This window comes from Poromitra crassiceps (genome assembly GCF_964638095.1).
Source record: "Poromitra crassiceps genome assembly, chromosome: 1".
Lineage (NCBI taxonomy): Eukaryota > Metazoa > Chordata > Actinopteri > Beryciformes > Melamphaidae > Poromitra > Poromitra crassiceps.
The window spans coordinates 796,575-823,682 of NC_139623.1; the positions used below are offsets into that span (position 1 = coordinate 796,575).

At 46.8% G+C, this 27,108-nt stretch overlaps 1 protein-coding gene across 1 annotated transcript in view; it reads right to left on the reverse strand.

The window, feature by feature from the left end:
- Positions 1-464: 464 nt before the first annotated feature.
- The window catches only part of me1 (malic enzyme 1, NADP(+)-dependent, cytosolic), a 167,971-nt gene continuing 141,327 nt past the window's right edge, over positions 465-27,108 (reverse strand). Inside the window, exons 6-14 of the mRNA XM_083641731.1 lie at positions 23,850-23,953; positions 7,398-7,507; positions 7,068-7,165; positions 6,611-6,724; positions 6,355-6,460; positions 5,802-5,944; positions 3,557-3,730; positions 1,037-1,135; positions 465-892 (exon numbers count right to left, since the gene is read on the reverse strand). Of these exons, the coding sequence (XP_083497857.1) occupies positions 725-892; positions 1,037-1,135; positions 3,557-3,730; positions 5,802-5,944; positions 6,355-6,460; positions 6,611-6,724; positions 7,068-7,165; positions 7,398-7,507; positions 23,850-23,953 (1,116 nt within the window). The 3' untranslated portion in view covers positions 465-724. The remainder of the gene's footprint in view (positions 893-1,036; positions 1,136-3,556; positions 3,731-5,801; positions 5,945-6,354; positions 6,461-6,610; positions 6,725-7,067; positions 7,166-7,397; positions 7,508-23,849; positions 23,954-27,108) is intronic.

The following is a 27,108-nucleotide window of genomic DNA, read 5'->3' on the forward strand; positions in this document are numbered from 1 at the left end:
ACTGCGCCAGTTCACACAACTTTAACACGACATGCATATTATATACATCAAACTCTTGAGCTAATTCTGCTCTCACTCAGAATGTAAAAAATATAAGCGATGTGATGTATACTTTTTGAGATATTAACGTTTGTTTGGCACAACTCATACTAGTTAACTGCCGTGGGGTTCTGCATTTCTGGGTGGCTGTGACGTCACACTGATTGGTCCTATAATGTCAGACCTATCAAGGCCAATGGTGTCACTGGGAGACAAAAACATAAAGTGTCTCATAACCGTAAGATACCAACCATGTGGATCCCTGTATTTGAGCCTAACAGTCGAGCCGTATCAAAGAGCTAGGCTTACAAACCCTGAAGGCTACAAAAGACTGAGTCAGACAGATGTACTAACCAAACACGCAGGGTAAACATTAATCAAAACTTTTTTATTTGATTTGACAATGTGTTTTTGGATTTTAGCTCACACAATTAATGTATGTCCCTTTTACAATACAATTAAGGGTAACGTGAAGGATTTTCTCTAAATATATCATAAAATATAAATGTATCTTTTGTTATTATCAAAATCTGTCATCACAATGAATTTAACAGCAATATATGAATGAGAAAATTCGACACCCAGTCTCTTTCAAACCCTAACATCACTGCTGGTGGTGATATTGCGCCTCATCAGTTGCCTTGTCCCTCGAGTGTGGCTCTCTTTGGTCCCTCTGTCCTTTATATTAGAGTTTGCATGACTGGACGGTCATGGTGTCCTCTGGCCAGCGGTACGTGTCCACAGAAAACATCTCATAGTCAGTGCTGTAGATGAGCGAGCGCACATACGCTTCTTTGTCGGCCGGCTCTGGCCTGAGTGTCGCCATGTTACGCTCGTAGGCGTACTCCATGATCTGCAATGCACAAAGGTTTTGCCGTTCTGGTTTTTTATACGATTCAATCTTTGTAGAGAAATCAAATTGAGAAACACAACTCTCTGCCCAAGCGGACACAAAGTGACACCGTGAGGAAGGCCGGTGTGTGTCCGAGGCTCTTACTTTGACCGCCAGTTTGAAGGAGACGTCTCTGATGGAGTTGAGCGGAGGATACAGTCGTCCCTCTGCCAGGTCCTTCTCTGTCACCAGCTCAGCAACGGCCTGTTGTAGTTGTTGTTTTGAATCATTGATTTTGATTGATTGACAACATAGACAACATTTAGAACAAAATACACAAGATGCCGACAGAAAAGTTACACCACAAACACTACATCACAACACCCTCCCACCCCACCCCCAGCGTTTCAACAGCCACAGATGTTTATAAGATGTGTGCGTGTGTGTGTGTGTGTGTGTGTGTGTGTGTGTGTGTGTGTGTTTATAAGATGTGTGTATGTGTGTGTGTGTGTGTGTGTGTGTGTGTGTGTGTGTTTATAAGATGTGTGCGTGTGTGTGTGTGTGTGTGTGTTTATAAGATGTGTGCGTGTGTGTGTGTGTGTGTGTGTGTGTGTGTGTGTGTGTGTGTGTATGTTTATAAGATGACATCATAACGATCTACAAGCGAAAAGGTGACAAAGCAGACTGCGGCAACAGCAGAGGTATCTCCCTTCTATCCACAGCTGGGAAGGTGCTAGCACGGATCATGTTACATCGACTAGCAACCCATGTAACTGAAAACATCTTGCCCGAATCCCAGTGTGGCTTTAGACGTGATCGCAGCACCGCGGACATGATCTTTGTTGCTAGACAGGCGCAGGAAAAATGCAGAGAACACCGCAAAGACCTTTACCTGGCATTCATTGATCTGTCAAAGGCCTTCGACACAGTAAATCGGGACCTGCTGTGGGAAGTACTCGGGACGTTGGGTGTACCACCAAAGTTCCGTAACCTCCTGCGCCAGCTTCATGTCGGGATGCAGGCATGTGTGAGCAACGGTGGCCAACAATCCCCATTTTTCAGTGTGGATGTGGGGGTCAAGCAAGGGTGTGTCCTAGCCCCAACCATATTTAATATGTTCATCTCCATTGTCACCCTCCTGTCCCATAAATACCTGGACCCCACAGACGGGATTGGCATACAGTTCAGGCTGGATGGTAACCTCTTTAACATACGTCGCCTCCAAGCCACCACCAAACTCACCACTCAGCATATCCTGGAGCTACAGTATGCTGATGACTGTGCTTTACTCGCCCACTCACCAGAGTCCCTTCAACGTGCACTAAATGTGGTCGCTTCCCTATACAGTGCCATTGGTCTCCAGATCAACACTAAGAAAACACAAATACTCGTGCAGGAGTTCACTCCCCAGCCAAACACGCCTATCTTCACCCTTGACGGGCATCCATTAGCCACCGTCCCTCACTTTACCTACCTCGGTAGCACCCTGTCATCATCCTGCACCATAGACGATGACGTCCAGGCTCGCATCGGCCTGGCCTCTGCTGCCTTTGGAAGGCTAAGGTCCAGGGTCTTCCAGAATAGGAACTTCACCATCTCCACCAAGGCAGATGTGTATAAGGCAGTTTGCCTCTCCACGCTGCTTTATGGCTCGGAAACCTGGACACCCTACCAGAGGCACATCCACAGTCTAGAAGCCTTCCACATCCGATGCCTCCAAAGGATCCTAGGCTTAACGTGGGAAGACAGGGTGCCCTATACTGAAATCTATGACCGGACCAACACACCCAGCATTACAGGGCTCCTTGGCCAAAAACATCTGAGATGGGTTGGGCATGTGATCCGAATGCCAGCCCACCGTCTACCCCGACAGATCCTGTATGGCCAGCTCCTAGACGGTCAAAGGTCTGCTGGGGGTCAGAAAAAACGGTTCAAGGACCACATTAAAACCCTCCTGAAGAAGTGTGACATCAAACCACCAGCACTAGAGTCCCTGGCTGCTGATCGCCATACCTGGAGCTCAACCTGTCACCAGGGGATCACTCGTCTTCAGGAGAAGTTCACAGAGAGGAGAGTACAGCGGCGTGCACAGCGGCACCAACGTGCCATAGCACCACCGACCACTACTGCTGCCTTCCCCTGCCCCTCCTGTGACAAAATCTGCGGATCACGCATCGGTCTGAGCAGCCACCTGGCTATGCACAGGCCAAAGACATTACAATAACCAACCTCACAAATTTCATTTGGAGCAACGTCATCGTCGACATCGACGGACTGCCATAAGCAAGTAAGTGTGTGTATGTTTATAAGATGTGTGTATGTGTGTGTGTGTGTGTGTGTGTGTGTGTGTGTGTGTGTATGTGTATGTAACCTCTGCTGTGTGTGTGTGTGTGTATTACCTCTGCTGTGTGTGTGTGTGTGTGTGTGTGTGTGTGTGTGTGTGTGTGTGTGTGTGTGTGTGCATGTGTTACCTCTGCTGTGTGTGTGTGTGTGTAACCTCTGCTGTGTGTGTGTGTGTGTGTGTGTGTGTGTGTGTGGGTGTGTGTGTGTATTACCTCTGCTGTGTGTGTGTGTGTGTGTGTGTGTGTGTGTGTGTGTATTACCTCTGCTGTGTGTGTGTGTGTGTGTGTGTGTGTGTGTGTGTGTGTGTGTGTGGGTGTGTGTGTGTGTGTGTGCGTGTGTTACCTCTGCTGTGATGAGGAAGATTTCATCAGTAACATGGCGAATGGCGCAGGCGGTGATGCCCAGGCCCACGCCGGGGAAGATGTAGGCGTTGTTTCCTTGGCCGGGGTGGAGCGTCCTCCCATCGGGCAAGGTCACGGGGTCAAACGGACTGCCACTGGCAAAGATGCCACGCCCCTGCATCACACAGGTGTGCAGTATTGTGTTATACAAAATATTGTTCACCAATTCTTTTTATTAGAAATGAACAAACAAACATTCTCTCTCTCCCTTTCTAATTTATCTTGCTAAAATAAACAGAAGAACTGGGTAGTTAGCATGAGCAACGAGCACGCATGGACAGACAAAGGTGTGAAAAACACCACAGTAATAAGCACTAATATGCAATCTCATACTGTAGATTCCTTATTTAATTATGAAAAAACAATTTACAACTCAAACAAAATCCACTGATTGCAAAATGACTTCAGACTATCCTGAGTAAGTACCTGTCAGTGTGTAACACTGCACCACAGTGCTGAGTAAGTACCTGTCAGTGTGTAACACTGCACCACAGTGCTGAGTAAGTACCTCTGTCAGTGTGTAACACTGCACCACAGTGCTGAGTAAGTACCTGTCAGTGTGTAACACTGCATCACAGTGCTGAGTAAGTACCTCTGTCAGTGTGTAACACTGCACCACAGTACTGAGTAAGTACCTGTCAGTGTGTAACACTGCACCACAGTGCTGAGTAAGTACCTGTCAGTGTGTAACACTGCACCACAGTGCTGAGTAAGTACCTCTGTCAGTGTGTAACACTGCACCGCAGTGCTGAGTAAGTACCTGTCAGTGTGTAACACTGCATCACAGTGCTGAGTAAGTACCTCTGTCAGTGTGTAACACTGCATCACAGTGCTGAGTAAGTACCTCTGTCAGTGTGTAACACTGCACCATAGTGCTGAGTAAGTACCTGTCAGTGTGTAACACTGCACCACAGTGCTGAGTAAGTACCTCTGTCAGTGTGTAACACTGCATCACAGTGCTGAGTAAGTACCTCTGTCAGTGTGTAACACTGCACCATAGTGCTGAGTAAGTACCTGTCAGTGTGTAACACTGCACCACAGTACTGAGTAAGTACCTGTCAGTGTGTAACACTGCACCACAGTACTGAGTAAGTACCTGTCAGTGTGTAACACTGCACCACAGTACTGAGTAAGTACCTGTCAGTGTGTAACACTGCACCACAGTACTGAGTAAGTACCTGTCAGTGTGTAACACTGCACCACAGTACTGAGTAAGTACCTGTCAGTGTGTAACACTGCACCACAGTACTGAGTAAGTACCTGTCAGTATGTAACACTGCACCACAGTACTGAGTAAGTACCTGTCAGTGTGTAACACTGCACCACAGTGCTGAGTAAGTACCTCTGTCAGTGTGTAACACTGCACCGCAGTGCTGAGTAAGTACCTGTCAGTGTGTAACACTGCACCGCAGTGCTGAGTAAGTACCTCTGTCAGTGTGTAACACTGCACCACAGTACTGAGTAAGTACCTGTCAGTGTGTAACACTGCACCGCAGTGCTGAGTAAGTACCTGTCAGTGTGTAACACTGCACCGCAGTGCTGAGTAAGTACCTCTGTCAGTGTGTAACACTGCACCGCAGTGCTGAGTAAGTACCTCTGTCAGTGTGTAACACTGCACCACAGTGCTGAGTAAGTACCTGTCAGTGTGTAACACTGCACCGCAGTGCTGAGTAAGTACCTCTGTCAGTGTGTAACACTGCACCACAGTGCTGAGTAAGTACCTGTCAGTGTGTAACACTGCACCGCAGTGCTGAGTAAGTACCTCTGTCAGTGTGTAACACTGCACCACAGTGCTGAGTAAGTACCTCTGTCAGTGTGTAACACTGCACCACAGTACTGAGTAAGTACCTATGTCAGTGTGTAACACTGCACCACAGTACTGAGTAAGTACCTGTCAGTGTGTAACACTGCACCGCAGTGCTGAGTAAGTACCTCTGTCAGTGTGTAACACTGCACCGCAGTGCTGAGTAAGTACCTGTCAGTGTGTAACACTGCACCACAGTGCTGAGTAAGTACCTCTGTCAGTGTGTAACACTGCATCACAGTGCTGAGTAAGTACCTGTCAGTGTGTAACACTGCATCACAGTGCTGAGTAAGTACCTCTGTCAGTGTGTAACACTGCACCGCAGTGCTGAGTAAGTACCTCTGTCAGTGTGTAACACTGCACCGCAGTGCTGAGTAAGTACCTCTGTCAGTCTGTAACACTGCACCGCAGTGCATTCAGCTTTGCTGGTCGGGTTGCTGAGGGCAAAAATGATCGGCCGTTCATTGAAGGAAGCCATGTCCTTGATGATCTCCTCTGTGAAGGCTCCAGCAATGGCCGCCACGCCTACATACAACATATCAATATAGATTCAATTTAAGCTTGCCTCTGAGGAAGGTTTATGTCATCCAAGGGCACAGAAAAGATTTAATCAACACGACTTTGTTAAAATATTTTTTTTAGTCTTTCAACTCTAAGGTCAGAATTAACATTTCTGGGGATGGATTGGTAAAAACTTTTCCAGGAGCCCAAATTGTACCACAGAGCATTCCTGTAAATTTACAGTTGAATCTCATTCCAGTCATGTATTTTTCAATTACAGACAGACCATGTTTACTTAATAATCATATTCCTAGGGCATTTTTCCTTGCCACCGGTCCCTTTCCATCGGTCCAATCTGATCAAGATGAAGAATCCACTCAACAAGCAATGCAGCGATAGCAAGGGTGATGTGTTCTGCATGCAAAACATTTTACCAATGATAGCTGTAGGTTTGAGCTCCTGCACTGCATCCTCCAGTTTCCTCATCTGTGGATGCTCGTGAGCAAACCTCTCCTTCTCATGGGTCAGGTGGTCTCGACCCTAAAGAATGATACTGAGACTAAATATATTTGGGTAAGACAAGGTAGCGAATACAAATAACCTCAGGCAAACAAACACAAACACGCATTAAGCTGGATTTGTATCACCGTTGCCTTATATAGCCCACTGCATGTGTGTGATGTAACATACCTTGACAATGAGACCCTTGGAGTCAACCATCCAGATCTTTTTCATACAGGCTTCTTTAGCAAGTCCCTCCTTCTCCATGGCCATGGTGATCAGTTCAGCGATCCCCATGGCTGCCTGAGCGGAAGACAAACAGCGGAGATAACAGAGGAGGGAGAGGAGGAGCTGTAAGAGTGAAGCTATTTCATTACACCTCCATGTCTAACTTTACTCATTTCCCCTCAGAGATCAATAGTTTCATCTTATCTCACATTACTGTAAATACGCTGCTCTGGGTTTGTCCTCCATGTTGCATATGATTGGCGATTTGTTGCAAACCCCGCCTCTTTCATGTGAATGCACAGGTGAGCAGGACAAGACAGGTGAGCCAAGAGAACTGGGTTGAGAAACACTGATCTAGATGGGCAGTGATTGTTAAACACACAGAAGAGGTTTTGTGTGTGCCGTGTTTCACACCTACCTCCCCTGCACCTTGGAACAAAATGGTATGGTCGCACATTTTGCTCTTGGTGATGCGAAGGGCAGCCAGGAGTCCCGCTACCGCCACTGCAGCTGTGCCTGAGGGAGGATCCAGAGCCATCATTAATACTTCAGTCCAATTTTAATCTAACGTTATTGACATTCTTCATAGGATGTATTGTATTAATGTTACTGTTGTGCCCTCTGCACAACTGCAGTACAATCACACTGCAAAGCAAAAAAAAAGAAAATAAATGACAGTCCCACAGGTAAAACATGATCATTGACAGGTATGGTGTGTTTGTGTGTGGGAGTACATGGGTATATTTACCTTGGATGTCATCATTGAATGTGCAGTACTTGTTGCGGTACTTGCTCAGCAGGCGGAAAGCATTGACGTTAGCAAAGTCCTCAAACTGAATGAGACAGTCCATCCCATACCTGTCAACACAGAGCTGCAGTCAATCAGGCAGAATTAAGATCCAACATGAAGAAACTGGAGACAACACGACAACAGACATCATGAGCGAAATCCTGATATTAAAGATGAGGGGGCAATTCAGGTAACAAGTTGCTCTCTCACACACACACACACGCACGCACGCACGCGCGCGCACACACACACACACACACACACACACACACACACACACACACACACACACACACACACACACACACACACACACACACACACACACACACACACACATGCAGACAAAACCTTTCTATAGCCAAATGAAAGGTAAAAAAAAAAAAGGTCATGATGGATCAGTCCTGAGGGGGGCACTGTCCGGCTGCGCTAAGGAGAATAGGAGCAGGATATACATGTACTGTAACTGGATAGAGACTATAGAGACAAATGCTGGGATGATGGCTTGTCTGTGCACATAATAACACATGGAATTCCGTTCTAGGAATATGTGAAACATGTGAAAAGGAATCAAATGAAGTTTAAAGTAATTATTTATCATACAAACTAATAGTCCAGGCTTGACTTTAAGCTACACAAGTTTGTTTTGCACTTTTTTCTTTATTTTATTAGAATGACATTTGACAAGCTGACACCTGTTCCCAGACTTTATGACAGCACCTGACAATGGGTTACAGCGAGAGAGGTCAAACCTTCAAAAAGGAGCAGAAGCACAAAAAGGCTGAATTTGATGGAGAAGAACACAGGGCCCACCCAGTCTCCCAGTAAAGCAGCGGTGTTCTGTTTTACAAGATGCTCACAGACCACCCTAACACATATTCAATACAGCAACGCAGGAGACTGTGCCAATGACGCCCTACAAAAACACATACAGTACAACAAAAACAAGCAGCCTTATGAGTCCATAAATTAGATATAGCAGTGACAGAGGGAAGGAGCCTTTGAACAGATGGAGCTTTTGTAGAAAATCCCAGATTTAACTGCACTTTGGCTCCATCCCCAAGACGAATGACTTGGGGAAAAATATCTGTCTTTCAGCTATTCACCTTATGCAGCCCCGCCCACTTGACGCATTGTATCGCAACTTCCTGTTCAAAACGCCGGCTGTTTTACCTGCTCAAACTAGTCTGACTCATCATAATGTGAGTCAAACTAGGTTTGACCAGATGAGTCAGACTAGGTTTATGAGTCACAGGAAGTGTAAATACAACAGGAACTTCCGATTGCATTTACACTTCCTGCTAGTCTCTCAAGCCAGACGGTCTCTTCTGCATAAGGTGAATAGGAAGTTGAAAAAGAAAGAATGGTCTGGTAACAAGGTGAGACAAATTAGAATTTTGTGTTACTGTACAATATATCAATGTGGTTCCACTGTACACAATAATGGGGAAAAAAGCTACTTGCTTCAATGCAAATCAACTCGTTTAGGGAATTTTCTTAACTAAAATGATGACACAGTTGCAGGGATTGTGGGATCCGCCTTATTTCTTGCAACAGGTGAAAATGCATTTGGAAACAAGTGAAATGATCCCACCCAACAAGTCAATAATAGGCTACATCACTTTAACTACAATTGGTCTTTATACAGCGCATTACCAATGCAAACAATGTGGGATAAGTCCATAAATGAGGCCTGCTGCATTGGCTAGCAGCTGAGGAGCATCATACGCAGTGTATGATGCTCCTCAGCTGCTCTAAATCTATAAACTTGTATTAAGTCAAAGTCCGGTGTCATACAGAAACAATGGGGGGGAGAAAAACACCAGAGCTCATGTTTCACTGATCTCCTGAGAGACAGGCCAAGCCTCCCCCTAACCCAGAACACCTGCAGCCTCCCCCTAACCCAGAACACCTGCAGCCTCCCCCTAACCCAGAACACCTGCAGCCTCCCCCTAACCCAGAACACCTGCAGCCTCCCCCTAACCCAGAACACCTGCAGCCTCCCCCTAACCCAGAACACCTGCAGCCTCCCCCTAACCCAGAACACCTGCAGCCTCCCCCTAACCCAGAACACCTGCAGCCTCCCCCTAACCCAGAACACCTGCAGCCTCCCCCTAACCCAGAACACCTGCAGCCTCCCCCTAACCCAGAACACCTGCAGCCTCCCCCTAACCCAGAACACCTGCAGCCTCCCCCTAACCCAGAACACCTGCAGCCTCCCCCTAACCCAGAACACCTGCAGCCTCCCCCTAACCCAGAACACCTGCAGCCTCCCCCTAACCCAGAACACCTGCAGCCTCCCCCTAACCCAGAACACCTGCAGCCTCCCCCTAACCCAGAACACCTGCAGCCTCCCCCTAACCCAGAACACCTGCAGCCTCCCCCTAACCCAGAACACCTGGAGCCTCCCCCTAACCCAGAACACCTGCAGCCTCCCCCTAACCCAGAACACCTGCAGCCTCCCCCTAACCCAGAACACCTGCAGCCTCCCCCTAACCCAGAACACCTGCAGCCTCCCCCTAACCCAGAACACCTGCAGCCTCCCCCTAACCCAGAACACCTGCAGCCTCCCCCTAACCCAGAACACCTGCAGCCTCCCCCTAACCCAGAACACCTGCAGCCTCCCCCTAACCCAGAACACCTGCAGCCTCCCCCTAACCCAGAACACCTGCAGCCTCCCCCTAACCCCGAACACCTGCAGCCTCCCCCTAACCCAGAACACCTGCAGCCTCCCCCTAACCCAGAACACCTGCAGCCTCCCCCTAACCCAGAACACCTGCAGCCTCCCCCTAACCCCGAACACCTGCAGCCTCCCCCTAACCCAGAACACCTGCAGCCTCCCCCTAACCCAGAACACCTGCAGCCTCCCCCTAACCCAGAACACCTGCAGCCTCCCCCTAACCCAGAACACCTGCAGCCTCCCCCTAACCCAGAACACCTGCAGCCTCCCCCTAACCCAGAACACCTGCAGCCTCCCCCTAACCCAGAACACCTGGAGCCTCCCCCTAACCCAGAACACCTGCAGCCTCCCCCTAACCCAGAACACCTGCAGCCTCCCCCTAACCCAGAACACCTGGAGCCTCCCCCTAACCCAGAACACCTGCAGCCTCCCCCTAACCCAGAACACCTGCAGCCTCCCCCTAACCCAGAGCACCTGCAGCCTCCCCCTAACCCAGAACACCTGCAGCCTCCCCCTAACCCAGAACACCTGCAGACCTGTCAATCACATGAACAACACGGAGAGGTGACGGGGGAGACGTATGCAGACCTGTCAATCACATGAACAACACGGAGAGGTGACGGGGGAGACGTATGCAGACCTGTCCATCACATGAACAACACAGAGAGGTGACGGGGGAGACGTATGCAGACCTGTCCATCACATGAACAACACAGAGAGGTGACGGGGGAGACGTATGCAGACCTGTCCATCACATGAACAACACAGAGAGGTGACGGGGGAGACGTATGCAGACCTGTCAATCACATGAACAACACGGAGAGGTGACGGGGAGACGTATGCAGACCTGTCCATCACATGAACAACACAGAGAGGTGACGGGGGAGACGTATGCAGACCTGTCCATCACATGAACAACACAGAGAGGTGACGGGGGAGACGTATGCAGACCTGTCCATCACATGAACAACACAGAGAGGTGACGGGGGAGACGTATGCAGACCTGTCAATCACATGAACAACACGGAGACGTGACGGGGGAGACGTATGCAGACCTGTCCATCACATGAACAACACAGAGAGGTGACGGGGGAGACGTATGCAGACCTGTCCATCACATGAACAACACAGAGAGGTGACGGGGGAGACGTATGCAGACCTGTCAATCACATGAACAACACAGAGAGGTGACGGGGGAGACGTATGCAGACCTGTCCATCACATGAACAACACAGAGAGGTGACGGGGGAGACGTATGCAGACCTGTCAATCACATCAACAACACAGAGAGGTGACGGGGGAGACGTATGCAGACCTGTCCATCACATGAACAACACGGAGAGGGGACGGGGGAGACGTATGCAGACCTGTCAATCACATGAACAACACGGAGAGGTGACGGGGGAGACGTATGCAGACCTGTCCATCACATGAACAACACGGAGAGGTGACGGGGGAGACGTATGCAGACCTGTCAATCACATGAAGAACACAGAGAGGTGACAGGGGAGACGTATGCAGACCTGTCAATCACATGAACAACACGGAGAGGTGACAGGGGAGACGTATGCAGACCTGTCCATCACATGAACAACACGGAGAGGTGACAGGGGAGACGTATGCATACCTGTCCATCACATGAACAACACGGAGAGGTGACGGGGGAGACATGGGTTTCAAATCCTTCCACGATATTCAATTCTTCACTGTTGCTTTGTCTCTTTTGTCTCCCTTCCAGTGTGCTTCATATTGAACTTTCTGTATTGCTCTTTCCCTTTCTCTCAGTATTTCCATCAAGCCCCACCTCGTACAGCATATGGAAAAGATTCCTCCTCGGTACTCTTATTGTACAAATCACCAAAGCTGTTTCCCACTTGTTACAGTGGCTGCTAAACTGCTTAAATCTTCAGTGGTAGGAGGAAAAGCCGAGGAGCGGAAGAGAGGCAATAAGCAGAGAACCAGGTTCAGCCATGACGATCAAACTTAAACGGCCTGATCAGAGAGCGCCATCACTGTGTCTGTCTCGGTATTTATCCATCCTCTGCTAGGGTGCAAGACAGTGATGCCTAAACACAGAGACTGACTGCCTGACCTTCAGCCAACACTACAGTAGCGTTGAGGAGAGACATGTGTTTTCTATCAGGCAAAGAGCAAAGCACTAAAGCACTGAGGCTATGCGAGGAGGACCAGTAATGAAGCCAAGAAGCGATCCATAAACTTTTCATTGTGTCGGGGCTTTGGGAGACAGGCGACAGGCGAGGATGGATGTGGCCCGGCACCACTCCAGCGCAGCGCCCTCTTGTGTGGTTTGGTGTGCCTCACTGCTGTAGAGGTCACACCAGTTCAGGCAGGAGCAAGCTGAACCATGTGGACGCTGCAGAGAGGTGGGTGTGTATGACTGAGCTCATACAGTAAGGAGACGAGAGGCTCCAAGTGAGAGCCCATGAGAGAATTCCTCTCCCGTTTATTTTCACGTTAATCTGGGGATGAAATGTGTGAGTGCATAACGTATGAGGACGGCGCGGGCATTTAATCTCCGAGGGTTTATGGAACGTCATTTCAAAATGAGAGTCGTGAATCAGAGACGCTTGACACGGATGTGAGAATGACTGAGCTGTGAACACATGCATATTTATGGCCATCCGCTGACCAGAAACTAGTGAGCGCGTATTTGTGGTTGTGGCCCGGGAACTGCAGAACGAAAGGAACATCTTTCCAGTGCACAAAGCTCTGCTACTTGGCCTTAGCCAATAAAGATAGGGGGAGTGTTTCCGATAATGTATGTGTGTGTGTGTGTGTGTGTGTGTGTGTGTGTGTGTGTGTGTGTGTGTGTGTGTGTGTGTGTGTGTGTGTAGGTGTGTGTGTGTGTGTGTAGGTGTGTGCGCGCACGTGTGTGTGTGTGTGTGTGTGCGTACGTGCGTACATTGCCATGGACAAAGGTCCTCTCGGAGGCCGTTTGTGTTCACGCTCCCTATTTTGCCTATTGTCTTTCAATGATGACCTCTTGAATGGAACCCCACAATCCCACAATGCACCTCTGCCAGTTGTAAAAAAAGAAAAGAAGACAAAAGACAAAGAGGCCACATTTGGTTTTGTATCTAAACTAAAGAAGCATCCAGAGCTGTAACCTAAGCAAGCCGAGCCACACCCAAAGATGAACAAGCACAAACCTTCAAGCCCACAGCGCAGTAGTGTGGCTATTCAGCTTTATGACACCACACCCCCACCACCCACATCCCACTAGCCACTCCCCCTACCCACCCTTTGATTCCAGAGTGTCTGTGCTGAGAGTGTCTGTCCAGAATGTCTGATATATAAGTACAGTGTCTGTGCTGAGAGTGTCTGTGCTGAGAGTGTCTGTTCAGAATGTCTGATATATAAGTACAGTGTCTGTGCTGAGAGTGTCTGTCCAGAGTGTCTGGCTGGAAAACAATGTGTCAGTCACTGGGATGAGAGAGCAGGCGGGAAGAAAAGCTTCCTACAGCCTACACCTGGTACACCTGCTACTATACAGAAACCCTACAGCCTACACCTGCTACTAGATGTAATACAGAAACCCTACAGCCTACACCTGGTACACCTGCTACTAGATGTAATACAGAAACCCTACAGCCTACACCTGCTACTAGATGTAATACAGAAACCCTACAGCCTACACCTGCTACTAGATGTAATACAGAAACCCTACAGCCTACACCTGCTACTAGATGTAATACAGAAACCCTACAGCCTACACCTGCTACTAGATGTAATACAGAAACCCTACAGCCTACACCTGCTACTAGATGTAATACAGAAACCCTACAGCCTACACCTGCTACTAGATGTAATACAGAAACAGTCAAAACACAGCCTACACCTGCTACTAGATGTAATACAGAAACCCTACAGCCTACACCTGCTACTAGATGTAATACAGAAACCCTACAGCCTACACCTGCTACTAGATGTAATACAGAAACCCTACAGCCTACACCTGCTACTAGATGTAATACAGAAACCCTACAGCCTACACCTGCTACTAGATGTAATACAGAAACCCTACAGCCTACACCTGCTACTAGATGTAATACAGAAACCCTACAGCCTACACCTGCTACTAGATGTAATACAGAAACCCTACAGCCTACACCTGCTACTAGATGTAATACAGAAACCCTACAGCCTACACCTGCTACTAGATGTAATACAGAAACCCTACAGCCTACACCTGCTACTAGATGTAATACAGAAACCCTACAGCCTACACCTGCTACTAGATGTAATACAGAAACCCTACAGCCTACACCTGCTACTAGATGTAATACAGAAACCCTACAGCCTACACCTGCTACTAGATGTAATACAGAAACCCTACAGCCTACACCTGCTACTAGATGTAATACAGAAACCCTACAGCCTACACCTGCTACTAGATGTAATACAGAAACCCTACAGCCTACACCTGCTACTAGATGTAATACAGAAACCCTACAGCCTACACCTGCTACTAGATGTAATACAGAAACCCTACAGCCTACACCTGCTACTAGATGTAATACAGAAACCCTACAGCCTACACCTGCTACTAGATGTAATACAGAAACCCTACAGCCTACACCTGCTACTAGATGTAATACAGAAACCCTACAGCCTACACCTGCTACTAGATGTAATACAGAAACAGTCAAAACACTGCTTTCTGCTATGGCCTCTTAAGGGCGGGACATACTCCAGGCGCGCTCCCAAACGCGAGGGCCGCGTGGCCAATATGACGTCATCGCGGTGGGGGGCAGCCGTAAGCGCGTCGCCAGATTTTTCTACCAGCGCGCTGCTCCGCTTTGCAGGGAGAGACGGGAAGATAAATGATATATGATGTATATCAGGGGTGGGCAACTATTTTTCATGGGGGGCCACATGAGAAACCCAGATTGTTGCCGGGGGCCGAACAAATATTGTCATGCCGTAACCCATGGATGGACAACTTTGATGATAGAGAGGGCCACAAAAAAATGTCCTCGCTACCAGTTTTTGCTGAGGGCTGGACGGCGCCAGCGCAAAATTTTTGGGGCATTTGAAGGCAGGTTTAGAGGAATAACTCATTTTAAATTAACAGTTGTGATGTCATTATTCAGTCTTAACCACCAATATTTGATCCTTTTCTCACTCACTCCTATGTCACCACCTGCTCTCCCTGCAGGGCTTGAAATTAACTTTTTTCACCACCTGCCAATATGGCTGCTAGATTTTAAAGTTACCAGCCAATTAGAATTTCCACTAGCCGAAAAGTTTTTCTTGAAATAAACCAGAATATGAGTGGGTTAATTTAAGCATAAGTATCAGTAAGTGGCCCGGGATTCTCAAAGCCTGTGTTGAGGGTCACACAAGAACAAAAATGCACTCTTGAAGCTAAATAAATCCAAAACCAACAAGTTAATTATTTAAATTTCTACTTCAATGTAGAACAGTTATTTCTTACATATGAGATTACTTTTAGCCTTTTAGTCATAAATATTATTGAAAGATATTCCATATTCCAGACTGAAATGCTATAACAGAAGAGTATTGGCCAGAATGACATGAACATTTGGACACTTATTCAGCGGGTATCTTGCATGTTGCGTTCAGGTGCACTGTAAAAAATTTTTTTTTTTTTTTGCAATTCCATCGCGGGCCACACAGGGGGCGCCCGCAGGCCGCATACGGCCCGGGGCCGTATGTTGCCCATGTATGATGTATATATATATATGACGACGCTCTCCTGAGAAGATGAGAGGGCGTCGTCAGTGAAGAATAGGATAGGAAATCCCCCATAGGGAATTCTTCAGGAGTCATGACGATGGTGGTGGTCAGGGGGGGAGGAGGGGGGGGCGAAAACAACTGCTTCAGTGATGATGATCAGCAACTGAGAATGACACATGGCACATACACAGCACATAGCAAACAGAGTAAAACATCATGGACTCTGATATACTACTCTGATTAGGTGATTGGGATCAGCTGGAAAGGAATAGCTTGGGCTGATTGGCTATTGCCACAAGCAGCGTGGTAAACTGTGAATGGATGAGGAGATAGCATCAATGAAAAGGGGGCGAGCCTAACAATGAATGGGCGTGCACTGTGATATGACCTGAACTCAACGGCGTTGGAAGCACGGTGCGGTGGGCGCTGCAGCACCCCCTGGTGGCAAGAGATGTAAAAAAAAAAAAAAAAAAAAAAAAAAAAAAAAAAAAAATTTTTACAGTGCACCTGAACGCAACATGCAAAATACCCGCTGAATAAGTGTCCAAATGTTCATGTAATTCTGGCCAATACTCCACTTCTGTTATAACATTTCAGTCTGGAAGATATAATCTTTATGACTACCTTAAAGGCTAAATGAATAGCTTAGAAAATGAATAGCACCGGGGGCCCATGGTACTATTAATCCGGCCCTGGATATATCGGAGGAATAGCAGGTAGGCTATCACTGTCCCTGAGTCCTGAGGGTAAATTGAGTAATGCTGCAGAGAAGAGGAGAAGACACTGAATAATGACATCACAACAGTATAATCCTAATGTTAATTTAAAATTTAATATTCCTCTAAATATGGCTAAAAGTCCAAAAAGGGTGGGAGAGAGAATGAGGATTCCAACACAGCAGTGGGAGCAAGTGGTGACATGGAGGTGAGTGAGAAAAGGTGACTGAATAATGACACAACAGTCTAATCTTAATATTAATATTCCTCTAATCTGGCTACAAAGTGGTCAAATTTTTGGGTTTACCCAGGCTAGGCGTTAGCTACCAAGTAGTCTTCATTATTGAAAATAGTCCAAGAGATTATTTCTTGACCCATGTGGTAAACTTTTATTTCTAACTGTTTGTTTTTAGTCATTGCAAGTACTGTGCTGTGTTGAGACAGATCTAGGCCTATTTACATTCAATAAAAACAAGATTGGCGATTCTATTCATGTGCTGATACAATCGTTTGAGAGTGAAACCGCATCTACTGAACATAATGGCATTCCATTGACTTTTAATTGCGTTTCATTGACTTTATCATGGGCCATTCACTGTACTATGTAAACAGCGGTGCTCTGAGCAGCGCTCTGAGTATGAACACCTCGACCCGAGCGGGGAGTGCGCTCGTGGTTTGCGGAGCTCCGCCTCGCGCTGCCTTCCTGGAGTATGTCCTAAGAAGCTTTACTTTTCCAAGGCTGAGGGACCAGAACTCCTAAATGACTAAACAATCATCCTAATTGGGGGAATAGGATTAGAATAAGCCAGGAGCGAGGGAGGCTAATTAAGTTTAGCAATGTTTACTTATCAATTAATTTAAAGCTGCATTGTGCACTGACAGCCCCAAGAGGCAGCAGGAGATAACTATTTGAAATGTTTGAAGGACTTCATTACCCAGAAATGATGTGATGTAATGTCTGTGAACTGTGCTCTCATCAGACATACATTTTGTTTTCTTAGTGGCTGCCGGTAGGGAACAAGTTCAACCTTTGTTGGTGAGTCTAGCTTTCTCTGGACGTAACATTCACTCACTTCTGTTTAGGATAAAGTTTTGCATTTTTTATGCTCTAGTTTGGATCACAGTTTGGATTATCATCACTCCCCTGTGTGCCTAAATGTCTTGGCCGTGATCATACCAGACCCTTTTCTCCACTGCATCCCCAGTTTGTTATTTAGACTGATGTATTTTTTAACTTAAAAATACCTACAGTAATGCAGCAATGCTCTGCAATTATAGTCAAGCATTGCTCAGTGCTCAGTCATTCAGTCAGACAGACAGCCAATCACTCATTCATTTATTCAATGAATCAATGAATCAATGAATCAATGACTCAATCACTCACTCACTCACTCACTCACTCACTCACTCACTCACTCACTCAGATCATATGGAAGCAGTTGTTGTGATCATCTTTACCTCACCTTTCCTTCCATGGGACTGTTTAAAGCATCTGAGAGACACCAGCAGCATAACACAGAGCCCCTTTGTCCTTCATACTTTTATTCTGCTGTCATTTATGACTTGCCTCAATAATACAGAAGGAAACAGCTTGTTGCCAACAAGGAGAAACACTTTGGATCATTCTTTTCTGTATGGGTATATGGATGGTTTCTTACTGCCAAAACTCGCCTCACTCAACAAGTGTAAATGCTTTGCGACATTACTATTAATGTTTGATAGCGTGAATAAGAGCACATGAGAGATATGAGACATATGAGACGACAGCCGCTTCCCCATGCGGCGGATCGCTCAGACGCTGTGTTTATGTCTGGGCCAACGCGTGGGATAAGGGACATAATGAGTGACCCAGCAGCTCCTTCAGGAAATATCATCTGGCCTCATTGGAGAGACTTGATGAAATATGAGCCGGGCCTCTCGATGTCCGGCTATTACGAAGTAGGTGGGAGGACCCGACTTCCAGTGCTGAGGGGGGGCGAATAGAGACTTCCAGTGCTGAGGGGGGGCGAATAGAGACTTCCAGTGCTGAGGGGGGGGCGAATAGAGGCAGAGGAGGCATCAGGTGATTCTTTTAGCCTGAGTGCATTCACATGCCGCCAGTGAGGACCTCTGCACAGAAGGTCACGGACAAGGGCGCTCTGTCCAAACACAGCTGTTGACCCCTGTGTGCATGCGTGTGTGTGTTTGTACACACACACACTGGCTGTCTGTTAGCACGGTCCCTACAGGGCTTTGGGGCTGAGGCCTAGCTCCCTTTTAATAAATCCCCAGCCCCCCTCTCGCTCCCCAGAGAGCCGCTGTCTCTCAGCACACATTATTTCTCAAATCCCCTCACTGCCATTGAAGACAGAAACAGGCCACATTCCTTCTCCTTCCCTCTGTTGCTCCATCCACCCATCTATGCATCCATCCATCCATCTGAACGCCATCTACATACGCTACATACGCTACCTTTGTACTCCTAACATCTTCTGAAGCATGGGAAACATATTGCATTCCCCTATGAATACTCTCTTAGGAACACTGGTGACTACGGTACATAGACCTGTGGAGATAGAGAATGCATGGAGTCAAATCAGTGCCTATTTACGTGTCACTGAATTTGCCTTCTCCCACCTCACCAGGGTCTGGCAGGAGCCGGGAAGTTAGAGAAGCAGGTTTGTGACCCGAAAAGTCACCGGTTTGAATCCCAGAGTAGCTGGGAAAATCTGGGTGGGGAAACTGAAGAAAGGCTTCTTCTCTTGTAGGGATGGCAGCTCCCAACCAAAATGCATTGGATGGATTTAGACTAATTGCAATGGAGCGAAGTGTGATGACGTGTTGGGGGGAAAAAAGCTTTTGAAAAGGCTTCAAGAACATTGCTCAGTTCCTCCTTTTCTGGCCGTGGTGGCTGAGTGTATCTAATTCTAAGAGTCTGGCTGAAGACAAAAGGAGAGTAGCTGACAGACATGCAGATTGTTAAACAGGAGGAGAATATTAACTGAAGGATGGTAGCCAAACATTTGCTTGCATCACTCCCCATTCTCTTTCCAGTAAGAAATACAAAACGGTGGAGGAAAAATGCCTCTGGGGTGTTGCTCATTGATGATGAGTTGATCAGTAGTATTATGAGATGAGTGGCTTTAAATGACCTGCCTTTTCCCAGTTTCTTAGAAAACCAAACATGAATATGACTTCAAACTGCAGGGCTGTAATCATTCATCCAATCTTGGACCCCATAATTATTCATTTTCCGCCAATCCGGCTCCATTGGGGAAAAAAGGCATTGCTGTTCCCTGTAGTTGAGAAGCCACCCAGTTATTAGAGTGTCATGGCGTCCTGTTGCCAGCTGGAGGGGACCCAGACCCAGGCTTCTCCCTCTGGGCTCTCTGGACTAGGACAGGGCTTAACGAGGCCAGACCCAGGCTTCTCCCTCTGGGCTCTCTGGACTAAGACAGGCCTTAACGAGGCCCATGTGTCTGTGGCTCCATGGCACACACTGTTGGGCAAGTTAGTTACTTACCGTATTACTTATTACTCCTTTAAAAAGTAATAACATTACTTTACTTACTGTATTACTTGGTATCAAAACAAAAGTAATAAGATTTTGGAAATTGTATAAGCCCTTACATTAGCCCCTAGTTATTTTACAGCCCCCCCCCCCCCCCGGCTGACTGTGGGGGGCTGACTGTGCACTGTGGCACAGTCACACTGCAGAAATGCCTTCAAGCTACAACTAACAAAGTATCAATATTTTTCCCAAGTCTCTGTGTATAATAACAAAGCTACAAAGTGACAACAACTACATCTGACTGACATACAGTTATCCTCTCAAACTCCACTATGAAAGTCAGAAAGCTCTTGAGGCTGAGTGGTTAGAGCTGCGTGCTTCACAATCAGAAGTTCAGTGGTTCGAATCCACCACTGGGTTTTAGCAATCTCTGTCCCAGGCCACAGCTTCGACGTCAGGTCCGGTACCATGTAACTACATATGAACTACAGCGGAATAGACTCACTCCATTTTACAGGTCTGGTACCATGTAAATACATATGAACTACAGTTGAATAGACTCACTCCACTTTACAGGTCCGGTACCATGTAACTACATATGAACTACAGTGGATAGACTCGCTCATGAAGAGAAAACATCGCATGGATGCAATTGGGACGTATCCTCAGTGATGTACCCTGGGGTCATAGGATGTTTCGGGTCTCGCAACATCATACACCCTCGCCCAGGTGACCCAGCCGGGGCTGGCCAAGCCCCAACTTACGTCCCAGTAGCTACCCACGGTCAGCCCTCTAGGAAGGGTCGAAGGTGGTCACGTGGTCAGGGCCACTCAATCCGCTGCTCTGGAACTACTCTGCCGGGACCGGGGGGGAGAAGGGCTCTGGTACGTAGTGGGTTGCCACCCGGCCGGGCTCCTCCCTCGTCTCACCAGGTCTAGGACCTGTGCGCTGCACCAGACTCCCCCGCTCCAAACATCTCATCTCAGGTGATGGTATCTTGGTGGATACCATGCAGTGCCCTCCTAGAAGGCCTCTCGTGGATTGTTGGGCTTCTTCCTCACGGAAGACGCAGGCTGGGGCGCTAACCCATACTGCTCCCGGGTGCCGTCCCTGTTCCGGCTGTCAACTGTCTCTCCAGTGGTCACTAGTCTATTCCTGGTTGTCACGTAGTCTATTCCTATGAGTCACTGGCTAGGCTAAGCCAGGCTAACTTATGAAGAGAAAACATTGCATGGATGCAACTGGGACGTATCCTCAGTGATGTGGGTTGCTACCCGGCCGGGCTAATAATTTTCACTCCATTTTACAGGTCCAGTACCAGGTAACTACATATGAACTACAGTGGAATAGACTCACTCCATTTTACAGGTCCGGTACCATGTAACTACAGATATGAACTACAGTGGAATAGACTCAAATCTAAGATACCATCTCAATCCACTGCTGGAATGAGTGGAGACAGAGGTTACATATGTCAGCATTACATCACAATTCTGCATGCTATGTATCCTCTGTGCTCAGGGAATTTAGGCAAGGGGTCTACACTTAGGGTGCTTTCTCACTAGCGCCCCGGTACCGTTCTCGAGCACACTTGTCCCCAAATTGACCCCAGTTTCGGAACATTTGACGAGTGTGAACGTTGCGTTCCGTTCCGTTCTGCGCCCGGGTGCGCAACGGGGAACCGTGACAGGATCCACTTGAAAAGGTGGTCTGGGGAGCGTGCCGGCGTGCCCACGCACGGAACACTTGCGAGTGTGAAAGCCAACCGTTCCGAACCACATAGACAACACACGGGCCACGATAAACTCCAGGCATAGTTGATGATGCAAGTGCACTCTGTTCCGTTTCCGAGCGCGGAAGAAATGCTGTAATGTGAAAGCTGTCCAGCGGGGGAGAGGGGCGGGACAGAACGGAACGAAAGCAATCGTTCCCAGTGAGAAAGCAGCCTTACAGTGCTATGTATCCTCTGTGCTCAGGGAATTTAAGCAAGGGCTCTACACAGTATGGCCAGAGAGTTTTCCTGGACTGGGACCACTGGAGTCAACACAAAACAAACAGCTCCCTCCACAAACCAGGGGCTACACCACCCACCATATGCATATACATGGATATGTTTACATGCCCACTAATATCCCATTTAGTATTACATTCATGAGTCGGTGCTTGTAAATGCCACATCCTGTTTACAAAACCCAAATAAGCTCTTGTCCCAGCTATGAGAAACTATAAGAATAAGCTCTTGTCCCAGCTATGAGAAACTATAAGAATAAGCTCTTGTCCCAGCTATGAGAAACTATAAGAATAAGCTCTTGTCCCAGCTATGAGAAACTATAAGAATAAGCTCTTGTCCCAGCTATGAGAAACTATAAGAATAAGCTCTTGTCCCAGCTATGAGAAACTATAAGAATAAGCTCTTGTCCCAGCTATGAGAAACTATAAGAATAAGCTCTTGTCCCAGCTATGAGAAACTATAAGAATAAGCTCTTGTCCCAGCTATGAGAAACTATAAGAATAAGCTCTTGTCCCAGCTATGAGAAACTATAAGAATAAGCTCTTGTCCCAGCTATGAGAAACTATAAGAATAAGCTCTTGTCCCAGCTATGAGAAACTATAAGAATAAGCTCTTGTCCCAGCTATGAGAAACTATAAGAATAAGCTCTTGTCCCAGCTATGATAAACTATAAGAATAAGCTCTTGTCCCAGCTATGAAAAACTATAAGAATAAGCTCTTGTCCCAGCTATGAGAAACTATAAGAATAAGCTCTTGTCCCAGCTATGAGAAACTATAAGAATAAGCTCTTGTCCCAGCTATGAGAAACTATAAGAATAAGCTCTTGTCCCAGCTATGACAAACTATAAGAATAAGCTCTTGTCCCAGCTATGAGAAACTAGGGTAACTCGGATGTCCTGCTATTATCTGGGCTACTGATGAATGTAAACTGAATGTAATCTGCTGGTGTTTGCAGTCTGCACAAGCTCAATATAGCATTGCATCATGGGTAAAGGTATCAGGTCAAAGCATGACAGCAACTCCAGGTCCTCTCATTTCTTGACAGAAAATGAAACTGTAAAATGTGAAGTTGCGTCTTTATATTATATAAAACATATATATGTTTTTACAATCCATAGTTTAGATAGCAGACAGCATTGCATAGTGATTTTGATGGTGTATGTATGTGTGTACAAAATGACAAATGCTGAACAAGTCAGGTTGCAGCTGACAGAGCAAAATAGACAATATGATGGAGCCAAGTATCAAAATCATACAATTGTCAAAAGATCCTCCTCCGATGCCCGTTTCTAGGGGACTTTCGGTCCATTAAGCACTTTTAAATTGTAAATGTAACAATTGTAAATGTAAATGGAATTTCTTAGAATAATACTGTCTGTGATTTGTCTTTCATACTGTTTGTGACCTATGTTGTGATCTTCTTATTGTACTATTTGTGATTTGTCTTTGTGAGATGTGTTCTGTTTCACATTTTGTGTATGTACCTGCCATGGGACTACCAATGTAATTTAGCAATTGCGTTAACTCTGGCGCATTTACATTGAGGTGTATTGCTGATATGTTGATTGATGTTGCACTGCCCCAATCTTACTGTAAGCAATTACTCCAACTGCTATGTAAGACAGCAAAATGGAGGTTTTACTCTAAATATTCACTCAGTGTCTTCAGAGGGTGATTCTTCTATGCAAATATCAGTGGACATGTATTGACTATGCTAAACTGCTTAACATATTTCTTTTAAGAGCTCCATGTGCAGTTTGTATCAACGTGCAATAGCAGACGTCAAGCGTACCTGTCTGAGACAGCCGTCATGAACTCATCCAGCAGGTCATCGTAGGCCTGGCCTCTTACTCTCTTATGCCTCAGCCCGATGTAGAGAGGCTCCTTCAGCAGCTCCTGCAAAAACAGATGTGGGCAGAGAGGAGAGTGAGAGGTGAGAGAAGGCGGAAAGAAATCAACAGTGTGAGATTGAGAGCGAGAGGATGAAACAGAAAGCAAGAGAAAGAGGTGTAATGGTAGAAAACATTGATTTAACAAACAATGCAACCAAAAATGGGTATGATTTGAATAAATTAAAATAAAAAGTTATCCACAAGTTGACCACAAACTTTTGAAAATTAAATTAAAATTTTCATAGCATTTTTTAAGCGTCAAAACGTTTTTATTCACTTGGAAAAATAAAGATACAAAAGTAACTCCATAGGGGATGACCTCACTAACCACTAGCCCACCCTGCAGCCGCCCTCTCCTCATTCACAGACAATATTGAGTCGCTCCTTCTGTATCCTAAACGCTAACAGTTTGCCTCAACTGACTACTGCTTACTGCATGACCTGTAGTAAAATAATTGTTACTATTATATCAGGGGGCCAAAATATTAAATGGGAAAATCAGTATGGTAATTTGATGCCTGTAGCCAGAGTCAAAATAATTACAGAATAGAATGGAGTAGAGAATGGCAGCATAACGTGTGTGTGTGTGTGTGTGTGTGTGTGTGTGTGTGTGTGTGTGTGTGTGTGTGTGTGTGTGTGTGTGTGTGTGTGTGCGCGTGCGTGCGTGTGCCTGCGTGCGTGTGCCTGGGTGTGTGTGTGTGCGTGCGTGTGTGTTTAGTACAAGATACATCGCACACGCACACGCACACGCACACACACACACACACACACACACACACACACACACACACACACACACACACACACACACACACACACACACACACACACACACCTGTATCGCTGTAGCCCCAGGACCTCTGTTTCTATGGTGTAATGTGAAACGTGTGTGATCCTATGTGCTGAGAAACACTCTGTGTCAGTTCACACATGATCAGCTGGTACATCTCCATGTACCTGGAAAACCCTCCATCTAATCCCGTTGCATCTTGCGTAATTTTAATGTAATATCAATCGTTTTCACACACAGAGAGGGAGAAGTCATCATGACACTGGTGGAGTGAACCACCTTCGTTCTGGAACTGTGTATTTTGCGTTGTTCTCTGGTAATCTCCTGGAACATTTCAAAAGTGTTACGGTGAGAAAGTGTGGCCAAAACCTTTAGCATCACCCTAGTCTCAACGCCAGACCCATGAGAGCTCTTACGCTGATACACTACGTTACTGCATGCTGCAGAGCTCTCTCTGGGTCTGGGACACTTTCCCTCAGCCGGCTGGTTATGGGAGGGAACCGTTCACTTGGCCAGTCATATGCCAGTGGTGGATTCAGTCCTCCCCAATCAGTAACGACTTTGCGATCAGACAACACGGGAGGCGCAGCCCATTTTTCGAACCGCTCTCTCATCGGTGCTACGACCTGTCACTCATTCAATTTCAACCCGCCTTCAAAAACCAGCTGTGTCTATGAACTGGCACAGACTCATTTATGTAGTATGCGGAGCGCAGCGATTCAACGTAATATTTGAGTCTGGGGAGAGACTAGCATCATCCTGACTGAAAAACCACAGGTGCACTAAATCTCAGGATTGGTTAATCTCACTTCCTGATGTTTCAAATCTGAAGACTTTATCAGCACCCACAATGCACCAACCCTTCTCACCCCTGAATGGGTTGAACTGACGGGAAAGAAGAATTGAGGCGTGGTTTCCTCTTCTGCATTCCCACCTGGCATGTTATGAAAGTCTGGTGATGACCGAGTAATTGTACTGGCAGGCACGACACTAGAGAGTTAGAAACCCTACTGTGATGGGTTTTTAAGGCTTCGAGAGGGATAGAAATTATTTGAAGGGGCGGGGGTGTGTGTGTGTGTGGGGGAGGGGGGGGGTGCTGAATGAGAATGTTTTTAAGAATGTGAGAATAGACCCTGTTTTTTAAATTTAGATTGACTAAACAGTCCATCAAAGGAGAATTTGCACTCCAGCTGATGCAGATGGAACACCAAGGAGGAAGGACATAGCAAAAGTTTATTTGCACAACCCATACTCAAAAGCCCCCTCTGTTGTGACCCTCTCATCTCAGCTGAGTTCAAGGTGGGGACTCTCCTCTGTTCACTCACAGACGTGATGAAGGAGATGGAGGGGGGCACCAGTGAACTTTGATCTTTGCACTTCAGTACTTTGAAGGATGAGAGCGATGCAGCAAAAAAGTGAGAATTAAGAGCAGAGGTCCGTGGGTAGGTGTGTGTGTGTGTGTGTGTGTGTGTGTGTGTGTGTGTGTGTGTGCAGTGGCCCAAATTGAGCTTCAAACGCCCCAAATTTTTCGCCGCCGCCCTTCGGATGCCGGCACGCGCGTCGGCCCGTATCGGCCTGGCCTGCTTGGTATCTAATGCCCGGCCTGAATTAGGATCCCAGTCCGCCCCTGTGTGTGTGAAAAAGAGTGTGAGAGTGAGTGAAGAATTAGGTGGAAGTGGATACCTACTATGATAGATTGCTTACAGACGTTTCGTCCTCTGAGGCTACGGCTACGGGCGGGATTTAGGTGTGACGACATCGACAGTGAGCATGTGATAGACAGATGGTTCATCCAATCACCTGCCAGACATCTTTTGAAAGTGCCTGTCCTTTGAAACAGTTTCCCAACAACTCGTTCCCAGATGTTTATATGAAAACAAACCATCTGGCAGCGTCAGGTTAATGGATGGCTGCAAATGTCCTCTATTGGACTACTGTATGATGGAGTGGTAGCTCATCTCATTATGATCAGTGTGTGAATGAAAGCTACATCAGCTTCACACTCAGTCCATTTGTGGAAACTGGGCGACCAACAGAGGTGCATTGTGAGGGACTCAGATAGTCGCGAGTAGTCAGTAGCCGGTAGCAGAGTGAGTTTAAGTGGGTTGACCTTGTTGACACTGTGCTGAACTGTTGACATGAGTTGTCTTTTCTGTGCGAGATTATCTACTGTTGATTGGCTAAGCTGTGCTTTGTGTTGTACAGCCCCTTCTCTTTCAGAGGGGATTAGTCCTCATGTATGCAGTTAGACACAGAAGCCCCATTTTCACTGCCCAGTTGCAACTGTTTCTAAACTGATGACGGTTAGGCTTCGGGAAAGTAATATGAAGCTTCATCCCACTGTTTTGTGGTCCCGGTTTTGAGGAAAT